The sequence below is a fragment of the Anomalospiza imberbis genome, chromosome 5 (genome assembly GCF_031753505.1).
Source record: "Anomalospiza imberbis isolate Cuckoo-Finch-1a 21T00152 chromosome 5, ASM3175350v1, whole genome shotgun sequence".
Taxonomy (NCBI): Eukaryota; Metazoa; Chordata; class Aves; order Passeriformes; family Viduidae; genus Anomalospiza; species Anomalospiza imberbis.
The window spans coordinates 64,429,162-64,450,931 of record NC_089685.1 but is presented as its reverse complement, the minus strand read 5'-3'; the positions used below and the strand labels follow the sequence as shown (position 1 = coordinate 64,450,931).

At 40.7% G+C, this 21,770-nt stretch overlaps 2 protein-coding genes across 5 annotated transcripts in view; one reads left to right on the top strand and one right to left on the bottom strand.

Moving 5' to 3' along the window:
• ANO4 (anoctamin 4) overlaps positions 1–4,628 on the top strand; it is a 199,291-nt gene extending 194,663 nt beyond the window's left edge. For all 4 annotated transcript variants that reach the window (XM_068191610.1, XM_068191609.1, XM_068191611.1 and 1 more), the window contains one exon: positions 926–4,628. In XM_068191610.1, coding sequence (XP_068047711.1) covers positions 926–1,117 — 192 coding nt within the window. In that variant the 3' untranslated portion in view covers positions 1,118–4,628. The remainder of the gene's footprint in view (positions 1–925) is intronic.
• SLC5A8 (solute carrier family 5 member 8) overlaps positions 4,370–21,770 on the bottom strand; it is a 29,874-nt gene continuing 12,473 nt past the window's right edge. The window contains exons 7-15 of the mRNA XM_068191613.1: positions 19,222–19,351; positions 17,100–17,188; positions 15,727–15,839; positions 14,342–14,409; positions 13,947–14,033; positions 12,746–12,939; positions 11,436–11,539; positions 9,691–9,776; positions 4,370–8,225 (exon numbers count right to left, since the gene is read on the bottom strand). Coding sequence (XP_068047714.1) covers positions 8,094–8,225; positions 9,691–9,776; positions 11,436–11,539; positions 12,746–12,939; positions 13,947–14,033; positions 14,342–14,409; positions 15,727–15,839; positions 17,100–17,188; positions 19,222–19,351 — 1,003 coding nt within the window. The 3' untranslated portion in view covers positions 4,370–8,093. The remainder of the gene's footprint in view (positions 8,226–9,690; positions 9,777–11,435; positions 11,540–12,745; positions 12,940–13,946; positions 14,034–14,341; positions 14,410–15,726; positions 15,840–17,099; positions 17,189–19,221; positions 19,352–21,770) is intronic.

Here is a 21,770-nt window from a genome sequence, read left to right as displayed (position 1 = left end):
TTCTTTGTCCAGGCTAAACTGACAGAAGAGGTTTTTTTTTCTCTTTTTAGGTTTAGCAAAAAAACTCCCAGCAATTAAAGTATTGTGAGTTTATTTATCATGAGGGAAGAATACACGGGAAAACATTTTACATTCTCTTTTCAGTAGCTTTCAAAAGAAGGGTTCTGCTTGGAGAGGAAGAAATACCTTTATTTTTCCAATCTAGAATATGTGTCCTTTCTGAGATGGAGGATATTTTCTGTTTATCTGTTCCTCCTCTTAAGTGAAGTGAATAAATCTACAAGCAGCATTTTTGATCAAACAGAAAAGGACACTCCTGTAATCCTCAGGCATCAAACTCAAGTTTTGCTGGGTCATGCCTAAAATAGGAGGGACAAAGGATCAGTCAACTTGTATTTAATTGTGGTGTTTGGTAAACAGGAATATGTCTTTGGATAAGAGACACAGTGTAAGAAAAAATGTTTAGGTTTTGTTTTGTATAGATACATTACTGCTTTTGTATAGATACACTACTTCAAATTTTGATGTAAATGTTTATGGCAACAGGAAAGTGCTCCATCATTTAAGCCTCCTCTTCCTGCAGAGCAGAAACTAATACCAGTTCTAATACCAGGCTCTGTCCAAACAACCTTACAACACATCATGACCTCTGGGTCATTGAACACACAGGTCATAGAACAGTTTTGAGGCTTTATTTTAACCCACCTGCTCATAATTTCTGCTGTGACCCACACTCCACTGTCTTTGACTGGAGTTCTTGGGGGGAAAAAACTTCATGTTTTTTTTTCTTAAAATTTAGTAATGGGTTTAGTTTAAACACAGCATCTGTCTGCGTATCGGAAAGATATTGTTTTCAGAAGATACAAAAAGTACTTGTTTTCTTCCTGAGGTTTTACATTTTTCTTTCCTTTTTTTGTGTTCACAGCACCTTGTCTTTTGCATAAAGCATCTGATCTCCTACTTAATTCCAGATCTTCCAAAAGATCTGAGAGATCGAATGAGGAGAGAAAAGTACCTGATTCAGGAAATGATGTATGAAGCTGAGCTAGAACGTCTGCAAAAAGAGCGGAAGGAAAGGAAAAAGAATGGAAAATCTTATCACAATGAGTGGCCATGACAGGATGAAGAATAAACTGCTTAAAAGAAGACCATTTGCTTAAAAGAAGATAAGAACTCTTGTTTATAAAAAAAATCCTGGTTTTCTACAGCAGAGAGTGCATTGAAAAGAATAGTCAGTAATGTTGTGTGCATTTAGCACATGTGTGCCCCTCTTCAATAGGGTGGATTTTGTCGTAAGCCTTTTGAAATTAGAGGTGTTTCCAAGGCTTAGTCTTCTCTAGAGCTGATGTCAACATGAGCACATCAGATCAATACTAAGTCTCTGCACTCTTGCCAGGAAGCTCCCAAACCCTGACTAAAATTTCAGGCCATGAACTTCAAAGCAGTTACAAAACTTCCAGTGCTTTACAGAACTTGGTGATCTTATGGCTCATTCTCATGAAGTTGCTACTTCATAAACAGTGACTGCGCCTTGGCAACGTGGCAGTGTTTGTCTGTGTGTGTGCACCACCTGCAGCACGTGCATGGCAGCATTGCTCTCTTCCACAGTGGACCCAACTGCGTCAGTTTGCATTTGCCACCAGTTAAGGTCACGTAGGTGGATCATTTCCATTGCTCAACAATACTGAAGTATTATCTAGAAGGAGATGCATGATCATGAGTCTGATCGGCTGGTCAAACAATGAAAAATGTAGGCATCAGAAGTGCAGACAGATAGCCAAGCATCTAAATGTGGCCAGAGGTATCTAGCTGTAGGGTCATTTATTTGGAAATTACACTGTGAAAAGTTGGTAATACAGGTTAAAGTTTTGAACAGTGCCTTTTCAGCTATAGGACTGTCTGGTGTCTGAAGGAATCAAATCAGGTTAGGGCATCTTGCCCAGAACTGCCCATGTATTTGTGTTGCCAGATCACATTGAGGCCTAGTCAGGAATTAGGGTGTACTTACACACATAACAGATGTCAGACAGTGTCTTAAAGACCTATCTGCCTAAGTAAAACAAACAAACAAAAAAAAGACAGATGAAGAAGGTCAGCAGAATAAAACACAGTCATCCAGAAGATCTACACTTGTAGCACTTTCTGTATTCATCATTCCATTATCTATGAAGGGGTGGAGGGAAAAAAACAAAATAACAGACTATAGTATGAAACAGCTTGAAATCCTTAATGCAGAACCATTCTACACAGGCTGCAAATTAGACTTGGGCAAAATAAGCCACTGTCAATATCCTTTAGAAAATTCCTTAGTATTGAGAAATTTAAAATTTCTAATTTAATTTAGAAATTAAAAATTTCCAGACTATCACCCAAAAAGAGTGCACTTGTAGCTTTGAAGACATCCTAGGTGTTGGATGGAGCAACATGAATCAAAGTACTGAGTATTTTGAAAGCTCTTCAATCAGTTTCTAAAAGTTATTCTAGAAGTAATTTGATAGAAGGAGCAGAGTTTGTCCTTCTGGACTGACCACACAATGCAAGATCCTATGGATGGATACCTCAAGTTCCACATGACAACAGGACCATTTCCACCAAGACAAATATCACCGAATTAGATCTATTAACTTTTTTCCACTGCAAAGGAGAACTGTGCTATTTGCATGAGATGGGGGAGCTTTGATGAAAGGCAATATGACTTGAGGAAGGAGAGGGATGAAAGAAAATGTGAGCACCTCCTCTCTATAGCCACTGCCTGCCTACACAAAAAACAAGGAACCTCCCCCAGTAGCAATCCACCATCCTACCTGAAGAGTAAAAATGATATAGCAGCTCCCTTTTATCAGCTGCTCCTGGTCCAAGCCTGAAAGTCCCACAAGACATCATAAACACCGAAGGAATTTCAGGATTAGTCTGTTCAGTGTTGGCTCGGTGCCAAACTGAGTGGGGACCACAACTAGTGATTGTGGGGTAAATTCCTGACTAATGGGGAAGTGAATTTATTCATCTTTGCTTCTGCTCACAGCAGCTGTGGACACAGCCCACAGGACAGTGGGGAAATAGGTGCATTTCTGTCTCTGTAAATAGCGGGTGGGGATCAGGCAGTGTTGACCTCCAATACACACATGCCAGATGGGTTAATATTTACCACCCACCACCTACAGTTGCAGCCTGGGAATTTTGGGGCAGGATCGCTGTGCAAAATCATATTCAGACCAAATTCTCATTAATAATTGGATTCTTTTGGATACCCACTGTTTAATGTCTAAACCAACAGATGAGCAGAGCTTAGAAACTAAGTAGTAAAGTGAGACATGAGCCATGCATAAAATCAGTGTCACCCATAACAGCAGAATGGACCTTTGCAAATCCCTGCAGTAAGATGCAGCTTTATCAATTTAGATCTCAGTAACTTCAAGAACTGAGCTGAAACACAGTAGAATATAAACTGACTTCCACTCCAGAGAAACCACTGCAATAAAATGTGCCAAAACAAATAATGTGTAGCAGAAATGCAATAGATAATAATTGCTTTTGAGAGTAGTTTTTAAGATAGCTGCATTATGATTAATTTTCCTGACAACACTTTACTAGAAGATACGTCCCGCTCTGCTCTAAACGAGACCATAGGTTGGCTGCTTGCCAAGCTTGTGCTGAGTATGATGCTGCAAGGGGCTCTGACCTCCCTGGCAGACCCTGAGTACATCTCTGTCACTTCAGTTTGACCAGCCAACCCATCGAGGTTTGTCTGCTGCTGGTCTGATGAACAGATTTCCCTGGAGTCCTTCAGAGCTACATAGCAGAACACTCAGGAAAGATGTCCCCTTTTTATTTACTAGAAAAATAAAATACGAATCCTAGTATAATAATAAATGGAATTTTAATAGTCTCTAGAGAACTAATTTATGCCATTCTCTTCTTGATGTGATGATGGGTTTTGTTTAAATCTCCATGTGACAGTCCTGTATGTTGTTTACTTATTCCAGCTCCACAAGAGCACTACCTTCAAGGGAATGAGAAAAAACTGCAACCTCAATGCATGGCACAGACATTTTACATAGCAAGCAGGACAGCACACATCAGAGGAGTTACTGTGAAATCATTTTGCAGTCAGCATAGGATTGTTCTCCATAGGCCATTCTTGACAGCAGCATGTACTTCATGAGCAGTTACATGCCAGTTTTTAAAACCAAGGAAAAAATGTATATTGGGACTGTTTTTCAGCCCGTTTGCTAAGTTTTTTGCATTCTGTCCCATGCTGGTTTTACAGATCTTAGAATAAAAAATGTAAATTAACAACATGGATACTCTGACAAAAGAAAAATCTAGGAATAGAACATCATCTACATTCAAGCCACCAAATACTACAACAGAAAACGTGTTTACAAATCAGTTCTTTTTTATTTTAAATCTTTCTGAGGGGAGTTACATTATTGACCATATATATTATATATATATATATATATATATAAAGTATATAGAGAGATTGTTTATTTGTAAATAGAAAAATTCTATGGAGAAGAATGTCAAGTTTTCACACTTAAAAAAATCATCAACATAAAGCCATGTTTAATGCTTGTATAATGTGATGTAATAAACTTTAAAAATAAATTATGCATATGAAGTATTTACTGCTAGTCATTCATGAGTTTCTTTTGTTTACCTTATTTGTTCAGCAAGCAAACTGACCAGTCAGATAGAAGTAAAATTTAAATGCAGACCAAAAACAGACAAAATCTATCACTATTTTCTCTGTGGTTCTTTCGTGTATTCACATAGTCAAATATTGTAACTGTTGTGGTTTTATGGTTGGGGTTTTTTAATATTTTTATTTAAACACGTTCCTAATTGTTTTGTCTCATGACCCTGCCAGATGCTGCATGTAATTTGGACACTGCAGAGTGCTCCCACTCCTGTGAAATGAATCAGTTTTGAGCATCCCACATTTCTTTATCAGGTGAGCTTTTAGCTGGGAGAGATGAAGGATCAGGGTGCAGGAGTATAGTGGAAACTCCAAGAATTATCTTGCTTTTACACAGACAAGGAAGGCCCTGGCTTAGAGTTCAGCTAGCAGAGGACAGTATATTTTCCCAGAGAAAATATTATTGAAAATCAATTAATTGTTTTAATTAATGATGCCAATTAAGAAGAATATAGGAAAAAATAAAGCCAAAAGAGTCACTTTATAGCTCTGCAGCAGTCATGGGAGGTTAGATAGCAAGAAATGGGGTAGCTGCTTAGGTCACCTGCAAAGTGTAAGTGTGTTTGTCTCTAAACCGCTTATAGCAAGATATACTTCCCAGTGAAAACTCATCTTGCTGAGTTTTTATTGTGGACCAATAAATATCACCTGGCCCAAAATTTTACTTCATACCAAAATTCAAGTTAAATGACTGCTCAGTGATTAAATAATGACTTCAACAATAAAGGGGAGGTAAGATGGTAATTTACCCATTTCCTCTGTTTTAAACAACTAAGTGAATTCAAACCATGGAGAAGAAAACTATATTTTTTAAAAGTATGATAGCCAGGAAGATTAGTCTTCATGAACAAAACGGGTAGAAATTACAGATGATCTAAGGCAGAATCAACTACAGCACAGTAATTTCAGCACAGAGTGATGCAGAAAGGACATGGTGATGCTGTTTCACACAGCAGTGACCAGTCACCCTCTGGAGAAGCACATTCAGATGGGAATTCAGCATTTGGATTGGGAGGGCTGTAGCCATACTGGCAGACACACAGATCAAGTGCTTGTTGCAGGCTTCTGTTCTCTGTTACAGCTTACTGTCTCTCACAAAGCACAGGTATACAGAGGCACACCAGTCCACTTCAGCACTCTGCAGCAGCATGGAGATAACAGTACTTACCCTGTTTCAGATGTGTGGGCTGAAAGTACCAGGTAAGTATAAATTATTATATTCCAAGGCTGAAGAAGTATTCCATAGCACAGAATGCAGTATCTGTTTCTGGTCACGAAGACAAGGCACAAGGTTGAATGAGCTGCACTTATCTTCTGAGACTTGAGAAGCATAGCCAGCTAATTCAGTCAATGGGCTAATTGTCTCAGAGTAACTTGCATAGTCCCAAAACAGAGATATTCCTGTCCTGAATCCTAGAAGACTTTATTCAGGATGCTATTGTTTGTCTCAGATCTCAAATAAAGGGACACAAGACATAATTTTTGGGATCTATCCCACCTGATCACAGCCCTTCCACACAGAGGTTTTAGTCACTGACCTGAACTTGGAGCTACAGCAGAGGAGTGAGAAAATGGACTGGCCTGAAACTCTGCACTGGATAATGAAAAAAAAAAATGCTTCAGGAGGCATGGGGGCAACCTGCCTCCATCACCACATAGTTTTGCACTGAGTCAGCCAATGGAGTCATGGCCTTGGTGGCACCCACAGCATGTCTGGCTGGCCTCTTCTCCTGGTCTGGTCCCTGGAGCCCATTTTTTCACCTTCGTTTTCTGATCCTAACAGTTCATCTTATGCAGTAGATCATCAAGTGCCCTCAGTCACAAGGGCACAGAAAAAATTGATTTAGATGCTACAGGGCCCCAGTCAAGGTCATTTTCCAAGTTACAGCAGCTCAGTGCTTGGCACAAATGCAGTATAATTTTTAGAAAGCGTTTAAGGCATGCAGTCAGTTTTTCACTTGATTCCTAAGCATGACTGCCTTCTAAGCATCAAAGCTCAGCTTTCCTGCAATGGCTTTAATTTTCCAACTTAATTTTGCTGCTATAGAAGAGTTTTTAAAACTCCTGTATAGCCATAGTAAAAGTCTGAAGCACAAAAACAATACAGTGGGTCAGTCTGTTCCCCACTGTACCCAAAAGCAAGCAGGAGAAGAAAGCAATGGGGGTTTTCACCCTCCCAAAACACCAGCACAGGGCATCGTCTCATGTGGGTGGGCTGTTAACCTTCCCTTGGCAGCCCCACCAGAGGATAGGCCATTCCATAAGCCCTGCAGCCCTGCAGAAGCCTTCACCATATGACATCCTCTGTGATCCCTTCTCCACCCCGGAGAATTGTGCAGGGGGCTCTGCACACCTGCCAAAACACAGTATGCACTTGCCTGATCTGAACCAACGTGGAACATGAATCCCCAGAGTGAAAACAAGGACTGCAAGAACATAAAGGACTAAGAAAGTTTCAGCTCATAGCTCTGGAGAGTACTGCTGTGGCAAATGCAGATGCAGCCTTCACTCTTGTCCAGTATAGGTAAAAGGGAATGTTCTTTATTAACATTTCTGCTGCACTGTGCCCAGCCCAGTGCAAGAACAATCCTAGGCCAGCAAGCTGGGCATGCAGCAGAAGGCTGCTGTGGTTGTGTCTATGGCACTGAATAAAAAGTGTAAATAGATTATTTCCTTCATGAGGACCAGCTCTGTAAGGGAAAGACAGAGGAGACCAGGGAGATAGGGCATGAAGGGAAAGACCATACTGACTCTTGCCTCTACCACCACCAAAGTCACTCTTGCAGCTCCCAGCAGTGAGCACGGAGGAGAAGGTGCAGGTAGCCAAGAAACAAGTGGGTTAAAAAAAACACAGATGACAAAACCAGCAAAATAAATAGGCTCTTAGAATCAGTTCTACAGAGGACCAAGATAGCTCTAAATATACCTCCTATACAAAAAAAATGACCCACTATTTCTTGCAATCTGATAAGATCCCACACCCTAATCTCTTCATACTTTCAATACCTTAAAAGAAAAAAGAAAAAACAAAAACAAGACAGAAAAACAGCCATATCTGGGCGAACAGTACTTTTCCCAAATAAAAAATTCACTCTGAGGGTGACATGAGATTAAAAGTAGATATTTTCCAGGAGGCTCAAAAATATCAAGCAAATATTTCACATAGAAACATTGCTTTAGGCTCTGTCACCAAGAACCAGAGAGAGTGAGGAAGTGCAAGAAAAACCTGATTCCTTTCTTGACTAATCTCAAGGTCATGCAAAGGAGATAATGCCACAAAGCTCAGCAGATGCCTGCCCATGACCCCAGCAGAGCTGGTAACTGACCCAGAGCAGGAATGTCAACAGCGCTTGACATGAGCAAAACTGTCCTCATGGGCTGACATGGCCTTGTGTCATATGTGAAGACCATTGACTTTGCTCTTGTCACTTGCAACATCCATTTCAATGTGGCTAAAGGCAGGGTTGTCAGTTCCTTCGTCTGCCACGGTAAATGGTTTCCAGTTCAACACTTCCACTTTCTCTGGCTAAAAAACAGAAGACAAAACTATGCTGTAAAACAGAAGAAACCTCTCTTTGGCCAGCAGAGTCAGGCCTGACATAAAGAGTTGCCTTGCAGGAAAACATGTTGGCTGCTGACAGAGCACAAATACTTACTCATTGCAGTAGATGATATTTTTCCAGGGGCATGGAAAGTTTTGTATTGCATAAGGTACTAATTGTGTAAAATGCTCTTGTAACACAAAATGTTCTTGTCCTGCAAATTGGCTTGGGTGTGCAAAGTTCTAATTGCTGTTTTCATGTCTACTGATATGTCACCACCAGGTCTTTGAGCTATTGACTCCCAACCCTTCATCCTTGCCCCATCTGTGACAGGAAGAGCAGATTAACATGCATCATTGCTTTGATGTCACATTTCTATTAAATGGAATGAGATATTGAGCTCCTCATGTGCAGAAAGTTGCTTAGTTCGTCCTGATTTTTTATCTCATCAACTTTCTGCAGTATTTGTGATACCAACTACTTGTTATTCAGCTCTTAGCCATATAAGAGACAGATACATAAAGAGACTTGTTTCTGACTCCAGGCATAAAAAAGTATGACTGTGGACATTAGCTTCCATGTAGGTGCTGGATTGTTTTGTTATTTTTCAAAAGACTTCAGGGATTAAATTCCCAGACAGTAGAAACAGATGTTGACCCATTAAAGACAGTGAATGGCAGTAACTGGATAGCTGACCTCCAGTACTGACATGGGCAAATACCATTACAACAGTATGGTAAAATATCCCTTTTTTTCACTGGTGTTCTTATCCAGAAGCTGAAGTACATAGGATCATTCTAGAAGGAGTTGTCAGTATCAAGGAAAAACATTTTGCAAGCTGGACCATCTTAAAGATATGATTATTGTCTGAACTACTGAACAAAGCTGAGCTTGAATGTTCAGCTGACTATATTGATTGAAAAGTGATCTGTAGTTTATTTTAAAAATGTAATTTGCCTGTATTCTCCCTTCGAATGGATGTTATTACCCAATAATATTTCCCCTTTTCTTAGGATGAGAGCTAGGAAACAGATACACTGACTAGAAATGTTTTCTCTCAAACAGTAGCCAAAGTTACAAAAAAAATCTGACCTTAGAGAACACATGTTCACAAACAAAAAAAGCTTTGCTGAGTCCAAGGTGTGCCTTGGGGCAGCTTCCCAGAGGCCAGTTAGGGAGTATTTTAGCAGAAACATGGAGAAAACTGACCATTTTCTTAGTTGCTTCTCTGTTGTTGACTGAAGCTAAGCTGTGGCAAAACTGCTTCATTGCCTGTGGCAGTTGCCTTACTCCTACCCGCCTTGTGCTCTGCTACTGCCTTAAAGCAGATAGTCCTATCAGGCATCATCAGGTGCTATTCACCCTGATTGGAAAAAAACAGGAAATTTGTTTGCCTTTGCACTCTGGAGGGAAGATTGATTTAAATCAGAGATGCACAGTTACACTTACTTGCTCAGTTTCAGACCGTGAGAAGTTGGACAGGAAATCTTCCTTGGTCAGCAGGAATTTAGGATCCGTGTTCTGCTTTAGTCCTCCTACAAAATAGACAAGTTTTATTCAGCCAGTTTTATACATGCAAACTATGTGTCAGACCCCAGCTATGGGCACCAGGCCAGGCAAGCAGGACAGAGTCGTGCAGCAAAAGCCATCAAGCAATCAAAGACCTTAGGGATCACTTCTTTACAAAAATGTATACCCTGCTCCTCTCAATATATAAAATGATCCCTCAAAGTCTATTTGAAATGTCTTAGCTATTTCCTAACTTCCTAAATCCTCCTTGGATTTCCTGTTTTGGAAAAAGTTGAATCTGGCAATCACCAGAGAAGAATGAATCACATACAATGATGTCTGGGACTACTCTGCCAGTCCAGGAGCTGTGGCACCAAGTGCTACCCTGAACCCTGAGCTCCAGTTCTCAGCTCCTTATCAGCAAGACTCCTGTCTCCAAACTCACCAGAAATTTTTATAGTGAATTATTTAAGGACATCCCCAAGATGAGGGTTAATGGAATGTCTGGGCATTTTTAAGGCATGGAAGAGTAACTACTCTTGGGAGGGAAACAAAGGAGATGTAGGTGCTGGGAATTAGCTCTGCTTGCCACCTGAGGCTTAAATTGAATCTTGCTCCAGGAGAAGCAGAGTGACATTGTGACTGGGTTAATTCTTTTGTGCTTCTGTTCTTGGGCTGAGTATTTCTCATCTGGATTTATTGAGTTGTCTGGTTTTCATGCTTTGTTTCATGGCCTATAGGTAACCTGATCTCTATCTGGTAAAAAGCAAAATTTGAGTTCAAGCATCACTATAGCAATGGGAAGAGCATGTGCTTGAAAGAAAGTGTGGAGCAAATCTTCTAAAAACCGAGAAGGAAAAAAAAATAGATAAATGTAGCTTGTGCTTATTAGTTGCAAGGCTTAGGGAAGTTAATGGAACTAAGTTTGTCTACTGAGTTTGGAGTTTCATAGTCCTGGAGAATTGTAGACCAGTCTAAAAATTGGAAATCTAACAGCCTCAAAGATAAGGGCTGTTATATGAATCTAGCTAGGGATACTGGGTAAAGCTGTGGAAAGAGCTGCTTTTTTGCTGTTTCTGCCATGCATGAGGTGAATGACAAGTGGAGTTTGCATCTGACTTGGATGCAGAAGTAGTGAGGCTGTGGGCTGGAACAGAACTCCCCATTCTTACCCATGGCAAGTTGCTTTTTCCCTTTGCACAAAAGTACTGGGGAACAGAAAGAAGCTAAAATAGCCATGCAGAGGCTCTGCAGCTCTTAGGCATGTTCTTGAGGAATGCGGTGAAAAGCATGCACTCTTATGGATGCAGACAACAGCCCCTGAGTGCTCTGAACTCACTCAAAGTAAAACTGCTTTTGTCCTCTAGAAGCATGGGTGTATATCCTTGCTCCAAGTTGCTGCCATGTTGCCAAAAAGACAGATGTCTTTTTTTTTTTCCTTCTTTTTTGCCCCTTAGGAATAAAAATATGCTGAAACTTCTTTCTCCTTAGAGATTTGTAGTAACTTTTGCTGTGACCAAAGACCAGGAGTGGGATGCACAAGCACTGAGGGGAGGAAATTTGATTTAGGATGGTAACTTTTACACAGTGTTTGCAATAGGTTACTAGCACTTCCTGTGGCTCTCAGGACATCTTAGTTTGAAAGAGATCTGAGACACATTTAATCACAGTTCTGAAACTAGTACCTGTTAGGAGGCTGATAATTATTCCCACAACTACTGTGACAAGTGTCCCAAGTGTGCTGAAGTAGAGATAAGACAAGGAATACCAGCTGTCTGCCAGGGCAGGCCTAAAATAAAGCAGAAAAAGCGTTAATCTCTCCTTTTCTGTCCCAAAAAAAACTTGAAAGTGCTTGTTTCCAGACAGTATAAAAATACAGAGATACTTTTGAACCAAGCAACCTGGTAATCTTGAGCTACCTCCATACGATCATATGTGCAGTGAAAATTTGTTCCAAAATTTGCAGAACAAGTTCCTTTGTAAGAGACAAGGCTAGCCAGTAGAGTGGGGCAATGCATGAGACAGAGCAGGTAAAACAGGACAGTCCTGTCTCTGCTATGAATCTAGATGAAGGGATTAATTTCTTTAGCAAGGGTGATGTTATTTAAAGGCAGGGACACAAAAAAAACAAACAAACAAAAAAAAAAAAAACAAAACAAAAAAAAAAAAAAAAAAAAAAAAAAAAAAAAAAAAAAAACAAGGAAATCAACTCCATGCAGCTCTAAAGAGCAGAGTAACTGTCTTTACACCTCATTCTGCTCTCCCTGACTATGCTCTGTTGCAGCAGGTGCTTCCCGGCAGACAGGAGCAGAGCTGGAGGGCTCATGCGAGAGGTGTGGTATATGAAACCAGATGTTTGGCACCCAGTGTGTCAGGGTAACTCTTGATTGTACAATGCTCTAAGGTGTAAGGATTTGGAAACCCTAGAAATATGTTTTTTCAGCTTCTTTCTGCTCCTGCTGCTCTCTATATTGCCATTCATGTTAAACTTAACTGTGATCATGCAGAGTAAGACATTTGGCAGTTGCAAAGCAGAGGAAATGCCGTATATTGTGCCCATTCTGAATGTACTGATTAGAACTATTCTGCACAGACAAGTTGCTGTAGGTAGAGCTGCTAACTGGCATTTTGCCCTTTAACTGCCAATTACTCTTATTCATGTGACAGATTGTGGAAGCTAATCCAATAACTATAAATGATATCTTTGTTTAAAACTGTGGTCCACAGTAAGGCAAGTCCAAGCCTTTGAACTCAAATATTGAACTGATGCTTTTCAGATCAATAGGAATATTCACTTTGACTTCTGTTATGGGATAACTCAGACAAACTACTTCACTCTGAGAGGAAAAAAAAATTCAAAGAAAACTGCTGCATCTCAAACAGTGTGGTAGATAAACCAGAGAAGGATCGTTATAGTAACTCAAATACTGTGCAGATGTTTCTGTTTCTTTAAAAAAATACATGCTTTGTTACTGCACTTGATGAAGTCATATACCTTTCTGCACCTGGTGTGCTGAAAACCGTTGTTAATGGAATTTCTGTTGATGTTAAATTTCCTGAGGATATATTACAGCCTGCAGTCGAGAGATCGAGTGGCTTGGTTCTCTCTGGAAGTGGAGGATAAATCTGAGATCCAATTCCAACCCAAAGTGAAATAATGAAGCCACTGACAAGACCCACAAATGCCCCCTGCAAAACAAAAAGTGAAACTTGGATTTACATAAAAAGAAAAAGATATTTGAAAGAAACAACACTTAGATGAGTAAGAAATAGCCAAGATAATCTAAACAGTAGTCTCCATAGCAGAAATGAAATATACAGTTGGGAAGTGCTGGGGAGTTTACTTCATTCCCTTTTGGGGAAATATGATGTTTTCTCACAGCTCCTGAGCACACTTTTTATTTGGCCACTAGGTCTTTACAAAGGATAACTTTGGTCTTCATGGGATATGGGAAAATCCTGCTTTATTTGAGGCCCTCTTTGAACAAATACAGAAGCACTTTTTCAATTTTCTCATGTGACTTGTTTTAGCGAAAAGTCAGAAGTAGGTGAGGTTGTGGTTGAGAGCTATTAATTTTTTTATTATTTATTTTAGTATACATATAAAATCTTCAACTGCAAAGAGGTAAAGATCAGTGATTAGTAAACCTGTAAATAGTAATAGTACAATTACTATTACTAAATAGTAATCCTGCCAGACTAAACCATGGACCATATTATCAAAGTTTGTCAAATCCTTTTTTTGATGGAAAACGTTTTTCATCTGGAAATGGTAATTTTACAATATGGAAGCACTCCGAGAATACCCAATTTGGTCTGCAAGTGCCTAGACCCCATTTTCCTGGCCTGACCCCCTTTTGCTCAGACAGGCCAGCATTCTCTGAGCCTATACTTGTTGTTCAGCTGTATCTCGAGATGCATTGTCCCTGCTTCTAAAACTGGTTTTAAGAAATCCTTGTCAAAGCTTTATTTTTATTCAGATTATTTTCCCCCATCCAGATGTGTAAATCTCTTCATGGGATGGAAATTCAAGTTCCTATACAGCTCTGTTTTCCTTGTGATAAAATGTCCTCACGGAAAGTACCAAAGACATCTCCCTTCCTGCCCAACATCAAATTATTGGTGGGAGAGGGGGAAGGAGAAGCCCAAAATCATCAATAAATTTTGGATGAACAGGTCTTTAAATTTCTACTTACAATTCCATTTGCAAAGGAGCAGAGGATTCCCAAGGCAAACAGTCCTAAAAGGGGGCCACCAACCATGCCAAAAATGCTGAGCGCTGCCTGAGGAAGAAAGTCTACTATCAGGTGCTGTGCAAGGAAGGTAAAGCTTCCAAAGTGACAAGAAGAGAAGATGTTCAGAAAGAAATTATGAGACTTTTTAAAGTGGTGTGTACTCAATTGCCAGGATTTGCTATATGGATGCTCAAAACCCAGGCTGAGCCATGGATGATTAAAACACAGGCTGTGGACGGTTTCACATCAGTACCCAAGAAAGAATAAAAACTAATCTCATAATGCAGCAATTATTTTCTTACATAATTTATTCTGGGTCATTCAACATGGGCATGAAAAAGGTGTCTGGCACCTACCTGCAGCAAGGCTCCCAGAAGAGATGCCACTGCAGCCATAGCAATGCAGACTCCACCATAAAACAGGCCTGTGTGTGAAAGGCAGAACAATGTATAAATCTGACTAAATTTGAAAATCACTAATGGAAGAGCTTCTGTCTAACCCGGCATGGCCACAACATCTCCCAAATAAAAGCGCTAGCATCTGGAGTTTTTCTAAGAGAGTCTGAATTGGCCAAAAGGTCAGGTTTCTGTTTACATTAAGAAGAAATCATGCAAACTTGACAAAATCCTCTTTCTGTGAATTACTAAAGATTAGTTAATAAATGTCAGTCATATGGGTTAGTCATAGTGGCAATAACCCACTTATTGTTCATATTTCTCAGCTAATCTACTGTGTCATTGTCCTTATTTCAAGGGAATGATTTTCATTTCTCAGCCTAAAGTCTAGGAAGAAAAAGAGTAAATGCTGGTAGATCACTGGGAGCTGGCACAGTGACAGGGAGCATCCCAGGTCACCAGGACATAGTGTCTTTCCTGGAGCTGTAACACTGGCTTACTTGTTTTTCCCACCTCTGCCCTGATGAGTTTCACTGCTCTAGCAAAAGGTTAATCTCACTATTCATTGTGATGTGTCAGGCAACTCATGATACCACAAACAACAATTTTGGCATAAGCACTGTTTGCAATGTCTAAGAAAATTCTCTCAGGTGAAAATATTTAATTCTTGTTACCCTTCCACCAGTCTGCTGTGCTCCCTGCTATGGGCTACAACATGACACCCTGTTGGGATGAGGTATTTTCATTTTTACTACAAACACTTTCTTGGGCAACAGCTACAGCTGGTCACAGACAGCACAAGTAGCAGACGTGACAATTGCACTTCACAGATTTAAACCATCTGCTCAGTCTAGTTCTGATTCTCTTGGAGATACATTAAGCAGAGGAGCTAAACAGAGTGACAGTCTGAAAGTATATCAGAAAAGATGTGAAATTTCTTGTTCTCTGGAATATTCTTGGGACACAATTCTACTGCTTGCATATCAATAAAAATAAATTGTTACAAAAGAGCTTCCTTTGCTTCTCATTTTTGACAGATGAAAGAAAAATAGCAGGCGTTTAAGTCAGAGATATTTGGCCTTGTAGAACTGCGAATCAATACTGAACACAGATGCAGTGCATCTTTCCTTATTAAAGACCAAACAAGATGTTTTCCTTTTTTCCATAAACTCACTTGTCCCCCATTTGTGTAAAACCTACATGGCTATCTTGTCTCCCCTAGATGTTGCACCAAAATAGTCCCACTGGTGTGAATTACTTACTCCTGACATGCACCATCATAAGCAAGGTCTGAATCAAACCTTCACTTTGTAAACCAAAATAGAAAAGATGTTTTCCAGACATACTCATCCCCATGGAAATCCATGACAACTTCTTTTCAGAGAGAGATTTGAAGTAAGGCTTAATGAGGTCTTCAACAGTCACAGCAGCTAGAGCATTGATGCTGGAGGACACCGTACTACAGAAGGCAAGATTGATACAATTTTTTAATATCTTAAAAACTGAAATTATAGATAACAGGTAGGTTACTGGCACAGAGAAACTGCCACTGTCTAGAACAGTGCCAGAAAACTAATGTAACTGCTGCACAGGTTTAAATCACTTATTATTCTAGCGAATGCAGCTAACAACTTAAAAAAATTGTTTAAAGTAATTATCCATGGTGATACTGATGAAAAGTTGGGCTGGGCCTGGAGAACTGGATAGAAATTCTATTACATATAGCTAGACTGTAAACACTACTGGTATACATGACACCTTGACAAATTATCTACAGTATATATTTGGGTAGGTAAAATTCTCACATCACTGTTTACTTTTAATGCACTCTCAGAGAAGGATTCAGATAATCTAATTATGGTCACCTAAAACTTAGGCATCTAGTCCAATCTGAACTACTGTAGGTTCCCTGTGGGATCAGAGAAACCAGCACTTCTAAGGCACAAACCAGGTGATCCTTTGTCTGCGTGTACCTCGCTCCTGCAAGCCACCAGCTTTTCTTCAGCATGTGAAACTAATCTTTTGGCTGTTCCCTCTATTTATGTAGCTACAAGTATTCAGAATTTAAAAAAAAAAATATTCTGGTGTCACATTCGTGAGTTTCTTCATTTCTATCTGCTTGCTATTGTTCAGAGCCTTCACTGAGAGAGACAGTGTTTCTTAAAGATACTCCTTGGGAAAGCTGAACAAAACACTTCCCAGTATGGGATAGAAGGGTATCAGTCTGTCTCCTACAGTACAAATATATAGTGATTGTTGTTTCATGGGATTCATTCAAGACAACTGGAAGCCCGAGAACTCTGGAAAAGAAGTGTCTAAAGATCAGGGTTAAGGAAAGGCGGATGGCTTTGAAGTTATGCAGGTTTGAAACTGGAAAATTAAAGATGAGCAACAGGAAATTTCCCCAACTGTAGCTATGTGGTGTAACATCCATCCATAATACTCAAAAATTCCTATAGCAGAGGGGCTTTAAAAGCACAGAGAAGGATTTGTTAGTGCTTTACATCATGTGGCTAACTGAACTCCAAACAATTTTAAGTCCTACGGCCCAAATGGAAACTATGGATTCTTAAGCGGCATCATCAAAGAGGTCATAGTGATTTTTTTAAAGACTAGAAATTAGCTAAAGAAATAAGTACAAAAGTTTTAGTGTAAATGCAACTTTAGCTCCAACAAAAAAGGAGGAAAAAAGGTAGTAGTTTCCAGATTATTAAATTACCTTAATGTCCCACTGTAGGCACTAGCCACAAAAAGTCCTGGCACTCCTGGGAAATCACGCATGATATCCAGCACTAGGTATGGCATTAGCTGAAAAATTCAGATTAAGAAGTATTACCCTCTTGCCCTAATTTTCATCTAATCACTATATTGTTTTTTTACAGCCTTCTCACTGGCATTCTGCCCAGCTGTTCTAATTTTTAATGCCCTATTTTGCTCCATTTATTGATTTTTTACAGGGAAAACCAACCCTAAAATGTCCACTAGAGCTACAGAGAGTCTGTTGAGACCACCTAGCTGGGGTGCCGTGCCATCAGGACCTTGTTTTCCAGTGACAATTGTAGAGGAAACTAGGGCTGGGCAGCAGGTGGTCTGTTCTGTACGTCACTCCCTTGGAGGGGCTGGGTGTCACAGATGCTTTTTCTGCTGTTGACTCCACAAAAAGGGGTTCATATACAATCAAATAAACTCAGATATTGGAACCTGAGATCAATTTTCATATAGGAAACTACCATTTTTTGATGTTTGCAAGATCTGAGTGCTGGAAAGAAAGAGGAATTGTAAGATTTTCTTCCTGTGAACATTTTTTTTTTTCCCAGACAAGTTAATATTTTTTGTGTCTTGCTTCCAGCTTCTACCAAATGAATTTGACTGACAGGAAAAACTTAATTTCCTTCCAGTTTCTACCTTGTTGGGCCACCTCAGGTGCCCCATTATCTGTCTTGGCTTTCCATTGGAGCATTATCCAGAGCCTATGATTATCTTAAACATACAAATAAAACTTATTTGATTTCCTTGGGCCCTAGCTCTGGCCAGTCTATGGGTTGCCAGAACTCTTCTTCCTCAGGTAAACCTGCTGTTCCAAGGTCTATTTAGGGAGAGGTCATCATCAGTGGTGAGGTGGTTTCACTGCAGCACAGTTGGATTGTCTATCTCTCCTCCAAAGGAGGGAAGGATTCACCATCACTAGCAAAGAGCTGCCTGCTGATAGCCTTCCTAAAGGTACATGCTTTGGGCACAAGTATGTTTTGAACCTGAAAAGGATTTTGCCTTTGTCAACCCAGAGGAATTTGGGTTGGATGACACAAAGCAGCTCACTGGGACCCACAGTCACTCACAAAGGTACTGCTGCTCTCTTCCCCTCACTTCTCTTCAAAGCAGTTTCATGCAATGTTGGCACTCCTGAACCCATTTTGAGTGAAAAACCCACGCATTTTCAGAGGTGGGTGGACTCAGAACTCTCCACATTGCAGCTCTCCATGCCGCCCACCTTACTAAGTGCTGAGGGACTTGCAGCTCCAGGAACTGTAGTCTCAGCCTGACACAAGATTCCATCATGTCACTATTTCCAACCCCCTGACTCTTGAGCTGCCTTTGTCTGGTTATTATGGTGCAGAGGAAGGATACCCTCCTGTGGGGTCTGTTGTTGGGCCGCACCCCCTGATTGGGGTGACCCGAAAAGGTGGAAAAATCTCTCCTCCAGCCTGTGCCTTCAAAGAAAGACTCAGTAGTCTTCAGTTGTCCAGTCTCAAGGTAGTTTATTGTGTGTTATCTAAAAGATTTCTCCCTGAGCTGCTGCAGTCTGTTCAGCAGTCAGGCAAGGGCACACTCCGACACCCAGGGGGCTGGTGCCATCTTTTATATCATACATTACTTATTAAATGTTTACAGTTTTTCCCCAATGCCCATCACCTATATTGAACAGTGACTTTCTACTCCAAACCAATCTGTGAATGCCAACATCACCAAGAACATGGAGGTTAGGAAGAAGGAAAAAAGGACAGGGCACACCCAAGTCCCTCCATCTTAGAACTTCTGACCCCCATGTACAAAACTCAGACCCCTCTGTACAAGGCCTAAAACCCCCCTGTACAGCACTCAAAAATTCTTCCTTTCACTTTGTGACTACTTCTACTACAATATCTAAACTTTTTGTGATTTCTTGTTCCTCCTGCAAGATTGGTAAATTTTCCATGGATCAAGTTCAAAGCCACAGGGGTCTGTGGCTGCATTCCAGGATCTCAGATGCTTTTGACCTGGGCCCGGAACATCCAAGAGTGTCCAAAGGACATTCTGGATTCCGACACCCTCCCACCACCTTCCCCCGAGATGTGGGGCCGTACCTGGTCAAGTGCCGACACCTGGTTGGCCGTCCATGGGTCACAGTCTTTGTAGATGGAGTAGATGGCCAGTCCACACAGTGTGGCACAGGTCAGGATTACCCAGAGTCCCACCAGGTTGATGTAGAGGGACCTGCACCAAGACACATGGAAACACCATGTTAGAGCTCAACATCCCACAAAAGACCCTGCCACGGCCAAGCAAGGAAGCACCCACGCCTGCACCGAGGAGACCCTCTGGTCAGCAGCTGCCTGCTGGCAAAGGAGTTACCATATGGCTCCCAGCATTTCACCTGGAGTGAGATCACATTTCTAAATGTACAAATGACACTTCTGGTTTTGGTGTCACAGTCTGAGCACTTGTCCCCTGACAATAGAGATAATGGGAGCGATAGAACAATACCACATTTCATCATGTGTACGAGCTGTACATTGCAAGCAGCAGGCCAGAGGATGCTCTTTCCCCCATGCCACACTCCTTGACAAACCCCAAGAAGATTTGTAAGGCAGGGTGCCCCAGATCCAAGTGTGGGGTACGTTATAGTCAGCACCAGCATTCCTTTGCCTCCGGAGCTGCAGTATTGTGCTTACACAACGCTGGAGTTGTTCTTGTAAAGCTACAAATCTCCCACTTCCTCCTGAGACAGTCTCTGTGGGAAGCAGCAATGAGAAACTGGGGGCCTGGGACCTGGTCTAGAGCTGCCTCTGGCTACCACTTCCAGAGAACAGGGATTTTCAACAAGCCCAGGGTTTCCCCTTTAGTAACTAAACAACTTGGAGTCTGGTATCATCCAGAAACTCCATCACCTCCCCACACCCTGATGCAAGCTTCAGCTTCAGATAATGGTGAGACCAGATGTGTTTTCATCAGGCAGTAATTCTGCCATTGCCACACAACAGGCAGTTTCTATTGGCAGTGAAAAACACATTGTTCTCCTTGCTCAGGGAGGGCTTTTGCTTTCCACCTAAGTCTCTGGTGTTCTCAAATGTTTCTAAGCTCTTGATGTCTCCTGGGTCACAAATCTCTTGGTATCTCCAGGGTCACAAAGTTCTTCTCGCCTAGAGTGGTCATTTCAAGCAAACATAGGCCTTGAAAAACAGCGTTCCTTTCCAGCAGTTGCCTCTTGGTTATCTGTGTATCACTGATAGTGATTTAACTTCCTGACAGATCACATACCCTGGACCTGTGCCAATTGGTAAGACCTCCTCTGGGAGGTCATTTGGTTTCTGTGAAAATATATCCATGTTTGCAATGCTTCAAGAGGCCTTTTAGTGCTTTTGGTTCCCAAGAAAGTAAGGGGAAACAGCCTTTGTATTTCTGTAGAGGACCAGCAGGATGAACAAAGAAGTAAACCTAACTTTATAAGACTTGTTAGACCTTGAAATGGACATTTTCAGAAAGGTATAATGTAGATTAACTAATTGAACTATCAGTTTTATACAATAGAAAAGCTATTGGCAAGCACAATGCAAACTCTTAGAAAAGACCTATAAAAATAAAAGCTGATTTTTGTATAGTAGGGGAAACTCTGCATTTTTGCCTTGTATTTGCAATTAGGGGGTGGTCTAAACACACAACCAACAGCACTTTAAATTTCTCTCTAAACTAATTCAGTAAAAATGAAGCAGTCTTCTTCTCATAGAAGCTTACATATTGATTGGACGTCTTGCATCCACTTAGCTGAAGCCATTCCTGCACTGGCATAATCTATGTTGATATACAACACCCAGAAACTGATTTAACACAAAATTTAACCAATGAATAAAATCAATCCAATTCTTTTGAACAGATGCAATAGAAGAATTAGCCTAGAACCTGTAGTAAAGGTTAGAGAGTCAAGAGAAACACACAGAAGGAAAATAGTTTGTCTTGTTTATAAGCAATTATTGTTTATAAACTGTGTCAGTGTTTGAAAGACAGCTTTATTTTTCCTTCTGGTTTACATCCCAGCTCATGGTACATACACCCTATGACTAAGCAAAGGAGAATACTAATTGTAGCAGTGTTGGAGGGAGGTGTTTCCATTAATTCTGTGTGAGTAACATGGGGTGGAGTTTGGGTGAAGTAGGCATTTTGACTGCAGAAAGCTTATTTTCAATTATTTGTTTAAGTCTGGCTCTAAGAATTTAGCACTGAAATATGCCAGCTGATGACTTTGAAAGGAAAGAAAAATGTGTTAGTAGCCCATATTTTTCTGACAGTGTAGCTCTCCTGCTCTGAGTGCCTCTTATCATTCAGATATAAGCATTATGTTCAATTTGCCTAGTGATTGTTCGAAGATGACAGAATGCGCACCTACCTACTGGTGTTCCTTGAATGGGGTGAAATCCTTTCCCAAAGCCTGAGAAAATTCTTGTTCTTGTGCCACTGTTAAAGGCCTTCCCAAAACCTGTACGTTGGGATCTGTGAAGGAATTCTTTTCTGAGCTCTGATGTGTTACTGTGCTGTCTCTTAAAAAGCCTTACAGTAAATGGCACAGGGGTAAAAATCCCTATTACTTTGACCTGATGACATTTTGCACTTCTGTGTACAGATTAAATGACAGTAAGAG